This window comes from Myxocyprinus asiaticus, chromosome 14, assembly GCF_019703515.2.
Source record: "Myxocyprinus asiaticus isolate MX2 ecotype Aquarium Trade chromosome 14, UBuf_Myxa_2, whole genome shotgun sequence".
NCBI lineage: Eukaryota > Metazoa > Chordata > Actinopteri > Cypriniformes > Catostomidae > Myxocyprinus > Myxocyprinus asiaticus.
The window spans coordinates 20301751-20314215 of record NC_059357.1 but is presented as its reverse complement, the minus strand read 5'-3'; the positions used below and the strand labels follow the sequence as shown (position 1 = coordinate 20314215).

The following is a 12465-nucleotide window of genomic DNA, read 5'->3' as shown; positions in this document are numbered from 1 at the left end:
GGAGGAGGAGGCAGGAAGCGCGTCATTGTTTACAAGAGAAACTTGCACAGACCACCAAAACAGTCCAAAACTATTTCAAATCAATATAAAATAAAAATAAAAAACATTTCCAAATAATAATAAAAAATAAAAACCATTACTGCAGTAAATAACATCCTTTATTTCGGGGCAATGCCGTTGCGTTATCTACTTGTGTTTTTTCTTTAGCAGAAATATATAGGCTATATGACTGTCAGGAATTCAAGCCACACAAGTTGTAGTTAGTGAAACCAAGTGCGAGAGCGTTTACTGAGATTCACAGGATTTACACATTGAGATCAATGGTCCAGGTGATATCACACAGAAGAGAAGTTTCACAAACTTATTTATGCAGGCAGAGATGAGCGAGTGAACTGAGTGCAGGTGCGGTGAATTAGAAATCGAGTGATGAGGAATGGAGCGCTGAGGGAGGTGCAGAGCCCAAGGGAGGCATGACAACAACAAAGTTTTCACACATACATGAGTTTGCTGGAAAAACAGCATGGGCACAGCCGATGAATTCAGATATTGACCCTTTGTTTCTTTCAATGGTCTGAAATCCTCAGGGGTAAAATGTTCACTGTACACCCTCCAATATTTGAGAGAATGTAGGGGTGTACTGATATCCAGGTTCAGTGCGATAAGCCAGAGCTTCAATTGCTCATGATCATGTATAAGCAATCAATGAAAAATGTATATTTTCCCGGCGTGCATTTTCTTTGGGGTTTCTGAAGGTTGAAGCATCCAGGATACAAATGCCAAATGACCATTTTGAACAATACACTTTTACAAATACAAATCTATAGCAAAGACAATTCAACTTTTGTACAGCGCTCCTTTTGTAAACAATGACACGCTTCCTGCCTCCTCCTCCACGTGACGCGTGACCTTACCAACGAGCTTACATCATCCCTCTCATGAGCGAGTGTCACAGAGATGTACGGAAACGAACATTTGTAGTTAAAAAGTATATAAGTATTGTTTTGTTTCTAAAAATAATCAATCGTTTGGGTTCAGAAGAACTTTATTTATCGACTGGAGTCATGTGGATTATTTTAATGGAGTACATTCACTTGCATTGTTTCAAGGAGGAGGCCTGAAATGAAATCCTAAAAATCTTAAATTCTGTTTTAATGAAGAAAGAAACTCAGATACATCTTGGATGGCCTGAGGGTGAGTAAATTATCAGCAAATTTTCATTTTTGGGTGAACTATTACTTTAACACTTTCCAATATCAAATGTAAGAGAAAAACAAAGATCGGCTGAACTGACGTGAAATATCCGCTAGATGGCAGACATTGTGAACAATATGCTATAAAATCACACGAGAAGAAGAACAGCACCAGTAAATACAAGCAGTGTTTCTGTTGTCGTATGCAAATTGAGTGGTTGAACTGCATAGAAAAGTAACATTTTCATTTTGTTTCAACAATGCCTGTTTGTTCAGCTTATAACTGCAAGAAACGATCTGATGGGGCGTATAAAGAGGCATACAAAAGGGGCGAGTTTTCCTTTCATACGTAAGTTTTAGATGCATTCTCAATTCCTGCTTGTTATATGTGTTGTGAATCACACTTTCAGTAAGCAAGGGTATATACAAATATACAGTTATATAATACGTTTGTAAAATATTTTACAGCAGAAGATGAATGAAAGCAAATTGAAAGTATCGCTAATGGCAAATTTTAACAACATACATCAACTTTGACGTCAAAAAGTAAACCAGTGTTAAACAGATAGCTAGTTGCATTGTTGAGGGGCTGGGACCTAAATCCTTTCCCACACATGTAACATCTGAAATAAAAGCCCCTATAAATATAATTCAGTTTGAGGAAATAGAAAGGTGAACAAAATAGCTAAACGCAGAGCACCCAGCAGAGTAAGGAAAGAGGACTTGACAGCAATTCTTGAAATGTCCAGTAGGTGGCACAGGTAGGACTGTCAATCTTTTATCTGCCCAGTAAGGGTTCAGAGAAAAATCGGCAGCTGGAGGTCCACATAGACATATGTCTATGGAGGTCCCTGCCAAAATAACCAGAAGCCAATCACTCGCATGTTTGAGGGGAAGAAGTTTCTTCCTCCTCCATAATAAAAGCACTAATGTTATATTTGCTGAATAGCGGAAGCAAACGGTAAACTGAGCGTGTTTTAAAATAAAACCAAGCTTTTGGATGTCGTCTTTTGGTTTACTTCACTTCCTTTTATGAAATCATTGGGGATTGTCATATGACTGGCATAACAGCTTTAACCTCTTAAACTCTGGTGCATTTTTGGGATGCCGCCTGCAATTTTTCACACTCAAATATAAAAGCTCACCATTCACACATACTGTGGACTAATTGCAAAAAAAATTGGTCTAATTTTTAAGAGAACCGCCAAATAAAAAAAAGACTCCAATTATTCATAAATGTTATTGTATGCGTTTATAATCTTATGATGATAAGAATATTTTTTGGAAGAATTTTTTTTAATTTTTTTTATTTTAATTTTTTTTTTGTCCTAAATTTGTAACAACAAATGTAATTCTGGTCCTGTTCATTCAATCTCACTTTGAAAAATCTTATTTTATTCCATTTGGTGGCAGAAAGCATTAGAATTTTTTTTCTCTCTATCATATTCCATGTACAGATCTGAAATGTAGGTTGCGCTCTAACGCGTGTTAGCCCTGAAATATGTGCTCGTCCATAGACATTCAGTCTAATTTTCAGTTCAAGCACCACCCTTGTTGTTTCATTGAATATCTTAGCCTATGAGTGGACTAAAAGCTCATTCTAGAAGTCATTTGAAAGCTGAGATCCTCCCCTTTGCGATGATATAAAATGTTTTATCATCAGTAGTCAAAAACATATTTTCTGATGATTTGTTCTGGACAACTAAGATATAACATTAGATTATTCAGCCAAGCAAGCTCACAGACATGTAAACAATGGCAATTTTTTTTTTTTTAGAGAACTTCCTAAGGTAAAAGCAGATATAAAGTTTTTAGGTATTTGAAGCTTACTGCAGCAGTTATCGGAGCCTAAATGAGACGTTTATATTTGATGACTTACAGAAATCATATTTGACTTTGTGATTCTTTTGAAAATCTTTCGAACTGTGGTATTAGGGCAACACAGTTTACTGTAAAGTCTCATTCCTGAGAGTGAGAGTTTTCATTTGATATAAAGTTCAGATTCTAAGCTTTCCAATGATACCTCATATGCCTGACCTATGTATACAGAGACATTAACATTTTAAGCGTAAACTTTTTTCGCAATATAGCACCCTCCATAGAGTTTAAGGGGTTAATTGAGGGCTATAGTTTAACGCCACCGATTCAAAATGCAGTTATGGAATGTGTTGACAACATTTCTAAATGTATTTTGAATGATTTTTTTTTTCTTTGTTTTTTAGCCCATCACCTTGTTGACAGTTCTTAGCTACCCGCTATTAAACTTATAAATTCATTGTTTCATTGCATATGTGTCATTAATTAAGCAGATCTTGGTTGAGTTAAATGTCATCATGCATGCCATTAACAGCTTAGTTTTGGTGAATAATGTGATTACCCAAATTTGTTTTTAAGTTGCTGTAGTGTACTGTTTCAATCTTAATTGTGGTGTAATTTAAGGTTAGATGAAACTACAGAAACACAGTGAAGATGCTTTCTGGATGCATAGTTAATGATGTTGTCAAATAATATATGCGGATGCCACTCATTTGTGTAGTTTTCAATACAACTAAAATGCACAAATATGTTCTTCTGTTTTCAATTTCTGGTCTCCAGTGTTTTCACTCGTATAGGATTATATTCTTAGCGGGTAATGTAATGTTTAAGGTATTACATTTGTAAAAATTGTCAATTTTTGTATTTTTTTTTTTATATAGACAGTGCCTCACCTGAGTGTGTAGATGACATTAAGCGATGGTCAGAGATAAGTAACGTTGATATAATTAATTATTGTTATGAGTTGTTATGACAGCCAACAATGGCACAAGTTGAAACTGGAATTCATTTTTACACCATGTAACATTTAAATGGTTGTTGTTCTTCTCTGAATCACTCGTTTTGGCAGTTTTTACTTGCCGCCTCAAGAACAGAAATACAAAACAGGCAACTAGAATCATCATGGCGACGCCCAGTGGTTGATCAGGAAAACTGTGGATACTAGAATAAAAATTAACATTAAACACACCAATAATTTACCAGACCTCCCTACAAAGCCAAATGATAGACTAATACTTAAGTATTTACACTGGATTATAAAACAGTCTTCATTTTTCCTGAATCTGAGCATAGTTGAGCCAACACCGTCTTTTGACAACACAGATATAGACCCGTTGTTTTGTTATTTTGGTTATAACTTAAAATTGACAAAATAGTACTGCTTTTGCCTTTTGGAGGCAGTAAAATTAAGCATAAGTATACAGTGAACTAAACCTAAATCAAAAACAGTTATCAAAAACAATTTAATGACATTTGTCTTTCATCACCATTGCATGTCTTTCTCGTGCCATAACATATTAATATAGGGCATAAATGCTTCTATGTCGTTTATAGCATACAAAATAGGAATAGCCTACTATACCTGTTTTCTAAATGACTGATGACAGCATTATGTTGTCCATAGACATTTATTGAACCTTATAATATTTTACTGCTAAATGCGAACATTTCAATTTCAGTTTCATATTGTGTAGCGCAGTTGTAATTTCAAATTATGCCATTCAGAATACAAGACTTGTAATAATAATGACAATGCACAACAATATTAAGTCAAATCTTTATACATACGATAGGATAAATTATTATTATTTCTTTTTTTTATTATTATTAAACGAACTTGACCGCTAACACACAATCGTCTGTTTACCTTTGTCATTTGTTTCTCTTTGAGTTTAGTTATTGGCTGCTATCTCTGTTTGGATGCTAATGATTGGCAGCTGCCAGCAGCAGGTTCCTCCTACTCTTCCGACAGACATTGGAAGGCACTTCCTGCTGTCAGCTGCCGTTTTTTTCGCTGAACCCCCTCTCCATGAAATTCCGTGTGAAGAACGAGCTTCTGGGAAAACAAAATATGCTCTCTGATATCTATTGGTTTCTAATTTGATGTGTAAATTTGCTGAAAAAAGTTTAATAATTGCTGTGTGTTTAAACAATGCGTGCTTGTTCCACTTATAAGTGCAAGAAACGCTCAGATAGAGAGTATAAAGAGGCATACAACAGGGGTGAGTTTTCTTTTCACAAGTAAGTTTAATATTTGTTCTCAGTTCATGGTTGTTGTTGATAATTAAGCCTCAGAAAATCCTAAAAAAATAAACGTATATCAAATTATATATATACCAACTTTTTGTAACATTTTGTAGCTGCTTTCCAGCATTGCTACAGTGTGTCAAACATGCATTGACATGCTTGTGTTTTGTCTATACATGTGCAATACATAAAGATTTCCATTAGCTGATGGCTTGAGAGTGAGAGAGTGGCTCCGTCGGATGAGATGGCAGAACTGGTGGCCAACTGGAAACTCGGTCCTGTGCTCAGATCATTTTGAGAAGGACTGCTTTGAACAAATGGGAAGTCACAAGCGGTTGCGGAAGAACGCCGTCCCAACTATCTTTAATTTTCCTAAACATCTCCAGTCAAAGGCAAGTACTTGTGCTTTTGTATTATAAAGCAGGCCAGTGTTTCATTGCAAATAATTGGGTATATTATATAGTTTTGATTGTCGCATATGGAGTGTATGTATTTTTTGTTTTGCTGGTTCATAATGCTTGAACACCTAAAATGTATATCATATTTATGTGTTTAAGTACTATGAACCAGTACTATGTATTTTCTATTTTGCCATGTTGTTTTATTGACACTTATTTTCCCGTATGTCCACATCTAGGGACCTGCTGTCAAGAGACGATCTTTGGTACGTATTAGAGTTTTGTTTTTTTATATATCCCCTTTTCTCCCAATTTGGAATGCCCAATTCCCACTACTCAGTAGGTCCTCGTGGTGGCACGGTTACTCACCTCAATCCGGGTAGTGGAGGACAACTTACTACGTGCCCCATTGAGAGCGAGAACCACTAATCGCGACCATGAGGCGGTTACCCCATATGACTCTACCCTCCCTAGCAACCAGGCCATTTTGGTTGTTTAGGAGACCTGGCTGGAGTCACTCAGCACACCCTGGATTCGAACTCGCGACTCCTGGGGTGGTAGTCAGCGTCAATACTCGCTGAGCTACCTAGGCCCCCCAGTATTGGAGGTTTTTGAAGAATCACCCCATCAGGGTGGAATTATAGTTGACCAGTAGTGTCAGGAAAGATAAATGTGTATAAAAGCACTTTAGGAAATGTATTTCATAATTTATATTTACTTTAATACTAATATTTGTTTTTTTATTTTGTCTGTTTCAGAATCGTAAGCCAATAGAAGTCCCTATCAAACCAAAGCCAACACCAGTGCCAAAGCCAGCTTTACCACGGTAGTGTGCGTTTATTAGCCTTGCTTTACTTTTTTTTTTTTTTTTTTTGCTTTACAAAATTCCTGCGTCTAGTCATTTTATAGAGCTAATTACATCTCTCGTTCATTGGTTTGGCAGTCTTGAAGGGAACTTTGTTCGTGTGACTCTGGATTCTGATGGTTCCAGCCGTGGCCCCTTTCATGCTGGCAGCTTTCATGATGATTACTGCAAACCGCAGGTTCATAATTAATTTTTGTTTTAAGACTTTTGATTGTAGAGCATCTTAATCACTTGTACACCTTTTTTTTTTCCACAGAGCATTCACTGGATGAAGCTGGCGGAGGGCGATGATGAGGATGATGACACCAGTGTAGACCTTAATAGTCTTTCAGTAAGATACTTGAGCTAAAACTGTCTAAAAAAAGCCTGACCAATTTTTAAAGTCTCCTGAATGGTGTTTAGCACTGTTTGTAATTTTTACAGGATCCTGGAAATGATGTCACCAGTGATGATGCACCCGTTGAAAATTCCAGTGCTCAGTTTATCAGGGTATACTATTTACATGTTTTTATGCATATCCTGTGATACTGTAATTATATATTTTGTTAAGACTTCAAACTAGTCATAGTTATAGTAAAGTTTCATTCTTCCTTTCTGGATGTAAAAGAAGCCATTTGAAATGTGGTGTTTCACTTTTAACCATTTGCCTCCTTTTAACTCATCGTGTCCACTTTACAGGTGACTAAGAGATGGCAGTGGCTGAGTATAGATGTTACAGGGCCATTTCAAGAAAGCAAAGGCCCCTATAGCCACGTAGTGGTCATCTGTGACTATTACACCAAATGGATTGAAATCTTTCCATCAGAAAAGCCTAATTCTGATTCCATTGCCCTGCTCATGTGTGATGCCATTTCCCGGTATGGTTTTCCTTTAGGATTTCTCACACCGTGGGGTGCCAGAGGGATTCAGGTCAGAACAGTAAGTGCTGCATTATGCTTATTAGGATTATATATCAGATCAATTAGTGCAGGTTTATAATAATGACAAAAGATTTACTTTGTAATGTTTATGTGCTGAACATTTTCTTGTCTTAAAACAGTTTTAGGTTTAAGTTTTATGTATGATCTTTTCTCCTTTTGCTCTCTCATGTTGTCAGGTTAACAGAGCGCTCAGTAATATTCTGAAGATTAAAGACATTTCCCTGGTCTCTCGGCATCACCAGGCTTCACAGATTGAGCCTCACACACAATACCACATTTTCAAGTATGTATGTTTAAATCACAGTGCTAGAGAAGACCAGTTCTTCTATTTAAAATCACTCGAGCAGAGTAAAAACAATCAGCCCCCAAAGCATGAACTTCTATTAAAAGCATTTTTGCTTGTCTGCTCTTACAGCATGGTGGAAAATCTAGTCAAGAAGTATCCAGAAAGTTGGCATTCTCATTTACCTGTAAGTGTGCTGCGCTTCAACTGCAGTGTGCACCAAGAGACCAAACACAGACCTCTGTCCCTCCATCACTGTGAGGGAATAAAACCTTCTTCAACACCCAGAGATCAGCCGGTATGTATTGAAAAGGAAATACTGAAAGAAATAAAAAAATACAATGAAACTGTAATAACAACTAATAAAATTTTGGAGAAGCACTAAAGCTGTGCTCACTGACGGCCCACATCCAGTTGTTTTGCATGTTAGATTTAAATCAGATGCCAGCTTTGTGCACTGTTGTTTGTCATCTGTGTTGTGCAAATGCCTTTATCATACCAATATAGATAAGCCAAAAATGGTCAGATATTTTAATAATCCTACACCCTAGTATTTCAGAAGGTTTCTTTGATGGTTAGGATTATATCATGCATCAGAAACAGAATTGCTCTGTTATTAAAGGAATAGTTCACCCAAAAATGAAAATGCTCTCATCATTCACTCACCCCCATGCCATCCCAGATTTGTATGACTGTCTTTCTTCAGCAGAACACAAATGAAGATTTTTAGAAGAATATTTCAGCTCTGTAGGTCCTTAAAATGCAAGTGAATGGGTGCCAGATTTTTGAAGCACCAAAAAGAATGTATATCCATCATAAAGTAATCCATATGACTGCAGTGGATTAAATAATGTCTTCTGAAGTGAAATGCTAGGTGTAAGAAATTGATCAATATTTAAAACAATTTTTTTACTAAAAATGTTCGCTTCCAGCCAGCTGGTGACATAAGCACGTAAACCTCCTCTGCATAGATGTTCATACCTATATACCTTATTAGCATCTGTTTCTATGGACTGCGATACTGTTTCCACACACAAACAGTTTATGCAGTGGTCTGAGCTTGGAGCTCATCTGAGGCATCTCCTCCATTCACTTCCGTTCAAAATGATTCAAACAGCTCTCCTTGTTGAACGTTCCAAGATGGCACCGCAGTTGACGTTTTCAAACCAGCCGAATGAGGTATCTGTGTATGAATATCTATGCTCCTCTGTTGTAAACAACACTTGTGCTTCCGTATTTTTCTGAATTTCACACATCAGTTCTCGCTTGAACTTGACAATGTGCTTTGGTCATGCGAGAGGCTGCGTGACCGCTATCCTTGTGAATTTTTTGTAAAAAAAAAAAGTTTTAAATATTAATCTATTCCTTACACACACCTAGCATTTCGCTTTAGGTTCAGAAGACATTAATTTATCCACTGGAGTTGTACAGATTACTTTTATGATGGCTATACGTTCTTTTTGGAGCTTCAAAAAATCTCTTATGTTCTGATGAAGAAAGAGAGTCATACACATCTGGGATGGCGTGATGGTGAGTAAATGATTTTCGTTTTTGGGTGAATTGTCCCTTTAATAACTTTGTGTAGATATGAACAAATGAAGTAGTTAGTAAAGTGTAGTTTATTGATTCTAAATATAAATGTTCATAATAATTTTCCTCTAACTCCGTAATCTGAGCTTTTGAGTTGTCTGTTTTAATTATTTAATCTATATTATTTTATTGTTTTTTGTCCAATCAAGCTCAGTGAAGATGACCTCGCAAAGTACACTTTCAAAATCGAGAAACCAAACCCTTTAAAAGGAATTCAGGCACTAAAAAGATTATTCCGTGAGTATGATCAATTCATATACAAATCTCAATCAATTTACCTATCTGTCTACTTTTCTTCAAGTGTTGTCATTATCAAACAAGTTAGATTCACTTTTGTTAATACAGGAGAATCGGCGGACTGCATTGTTGTATCGTAAAGCTGAAAAACTGGTAATTGTTTTTCCACCTCTTTGTTTCCATCTTATTTACTTACTTTAACATTTTGTAAATGAGAACATGATACTACTAAATATGCAAATAACTTCCTTGTTTCAATTCTAGTGTGCCGGAGGACTGTAACTGGTGCTTTCTTTAAACTAAAGGGACAAATGAGGAACAAGCTCAGTACAGAACACAAACTCAAAATGATGGACAACAGTGACCAGTTAAAGTCCATAGAGACCTAAACTGAGGTGTTATATGTGATTTTCATATTGAAATGTTATGGAGCATGGTGATATAAAATTTGCCTATTAATGGCTTACTTGGATACCATTAAAGGTATTGAAGTGTAATGTCAAATATAAATGTAAAATAAACCCAACTGCTGGAAGGGAGGAGGAAAAGACATGGTTTCCTGAACATCTGTAGTGTTTGTACACTGATTCAGACAGGTTAAAGGGATAGTTCACCCAAAATAAAAATTATTTCATCACTTACTCACCCTTATGTTGTTCCAAACATGCATGACTTCTTTCTTACATGGAAAATAAAAGGAGATCAGCTTCAGTCACTGTTCACTTTCATTGCACCTTTTTTTTTTTTTTTTTTTTTTCCCTCTCCATACAGTGAAAATGAATGGTAACCGAACATCCTAACGTTCTGCCTGACATCTTCCTTTGTGTCCCACGGAAGAAGAAAAAAGTCATACAGGTTTGGAACAACATAAATGGCAGAATTTTCATTTTCAAGGCAGCTGAATATGATTCCAAAAGAATTGAATTTTTTTTTTAATGGGAATAACTTACAACAATGTTGTCAAAATGAACTGATGATCCTGTTTCTGATGATGATCTCTCAAATTCTCCTGTAGTTGCAAGCAATCCTGAAGGATATTGTGGGGGTCTGGAATGGTCTGTGTGTGATTACATATAGCAAAGATCCCAGTCAAGTTTTTCAAATAAATCTTAACATTAAGCTTTTATATTGAGTTCAGTTCTCATTGCCCACAGACAGTACTCTAAATGTTTCAAACAAGGTCTTTTTTTTAGAATAAAATGTTTATACTTCTTCTTTTTGACTCAGAATAGAGCTGTTCAGGTTGTAATCCAAACACCCGGAAGAAAATTCGCCATGGATTCCCTCTGGATTTTCCTATGGGTTTTTATAATGGCAATTTTGTATTTACAATTAAAGGTCTAAGTAGTAAACATTACTTGAGGATATCAGGATATTTTGCTCTACATTATAAATTGCATATTTTCATACCTCAGACTTGAATTAAGCCGTATTGAATTGCATACTTTTTTTTTTTTTTTTAAACACACGGTGGCTTTAAAATTCACGTTTGAGATATGAAAGTGTTTATGTTGTAGAACAAAACGTCCAGGTATCTATCTAAATGTTTAACACAGACCTACTCAAGTTGAAAACCCCCATTATAAAAAGCCATAGGAAAATCCAGAAGGAACCTATGGCGAATTAGCCTTCCGGGTTCACCTACAAATTGACGTCACTGCTCCACAGTTTTCCTGAGCAACTACTGGATGGTGCCATGATGATTCTAATTGCCTGTTTTCTGTTTCTGGTATCGAGATGGCAATGTAAAACTAACCGAAACGGGCGATATAGATGGAGAAAAACAACAACAAGTGTAATTTGGAGTAAAAATGAATTGCTCAACTTGTGCAGTTGTTGGCTGTCAAAACAACTCAAAGTAGTTAATGATATCTACAAAACTAACCTCGGACCATTGTTTCATGTCATCCACATACTAATGTGAGGCAATGTAAAAAAAAAAAAAAAACAAACAAACAAAAAAAAAATATTAATAAAACGGTCATCTCGAATTTGAAGTATGGGCACCATAGAGCCATTTTTATTTATTTATTTATTTTTTTGACAATTTCTACAAATGTAATACACAGAATATACGCCGATGTGGTTGAAAACACTGGAGACCAGATATTGAAAACAGGCGAACCGTGGAACGCTTCCACATTCAAGAAAATGGTGGATGCTTCACGTCTTCGTCTGTTCTATATTCATGTGTATTCTTTCAGCAGTGCAGTCAGTGATACCATACAAAAAAAAAAAAAAAAAAAAAAAATTAAGCTGAAGTATGTAATTTTGACACTAGTGCCACCTGCCAAGGAATGGAATTGCAAAAATAAACAGCGTTTACGAATACACGCTTTGTCTTCAGGTGCCGGTTGCACCAGCTATACGTACGTTAAAACTTAGCCTAGTTGTGGCGTAAATGGGCACAAAGTTACAATTTACGCACTACTAAATATTTGAGCGTTGCACCATTAAATTTAGGTAGAACGTAACCCTACGTATAAACTAAATATTTACGGAAGACTCCGACCAGGAGTAACGGTTGGAATAAAAAAGCAGACTCATTTAATGACAGCAATGAGCTCATGTTTTGCGTGACAGGCATCAATCATTTCAACACACACTACCGTTCAAAAGTTTGGGGTCACTTGCCTGAAAAGTTTCTCGTGATCTTAAAAACCTTTTGATCTCAAGGCGTATGCTTAAATGTTTGAAATTAGTTTTGTAGACAAAAATATAATTGTGCCAACATATTAATTTATTTAATTACAAAACTAAAATTTTATTTTACTTTCTTTCTTTTTTTTCTTTTTTTTTTTTTAATTGATGACTTGGACCGAATAATTAAGAAAAGCAGCCACTATGTGCCCAACATAGATGGAAACTCCTTCAATACTGTTTAAAAAGTAGTTGGTTGAGAAACTGCCAAGAGTACATT

The 12465-nt window shown here is 35.9% G+C and overlaps 1 protein-coding gene across 4 annotated transcripts; it reads left to right on the top strand.

The window, feature by feature from the left end:
- The first annotated feature begins 1337 nt into the window (after positions 1-1337).
- On the top strand, positions 1338-10669 carry zgc:153292 (uncharacterized protein LOC100003014 homolog). Of its 4 annotated transcripts, XM_051716002.1 has the most exons (14): positions 1375-1539; positions 3887-5227; positions 5446-5644; positions 5890-5916; positions 6409-6476; positions 6594-6693; positions 6772-6846; positions 6939-7004; positions 7194-7433; positions 7612-7718; positions 7851-8016; positions 9458-9545; positions 9654-9698; positions 9810-10669. In XM_051716002.1, the coding sequence occupies exons 3-13, from the start codon at positions 5492-5494 to the stop codon at positions 9683-9685; spliced, it is 1122 nt and encodes a 373-aa protein (XP_051571962.1). In that variant the 5' UTR covers positions 1375-1539; positions 3887-5227; positions 5446-5491; the 3' UTR covers positions 9686-9698; positions 9810-10669. The 4 variants fall into 4 exon arrangements, with proteins under 4 accessions (XP_051571960.1, XP_051571962.1, XP_051571961.1 ...); XM_051716000.1 differs by lacking the exon at positions 3887-5227 and having other exon boundaries at positions 1338-1539; XM_051716001.1 differs by having other exon boundaries at positions 3887-5644.
- Positions 10670-12465: the final 1796 nt, after the last annotated feature.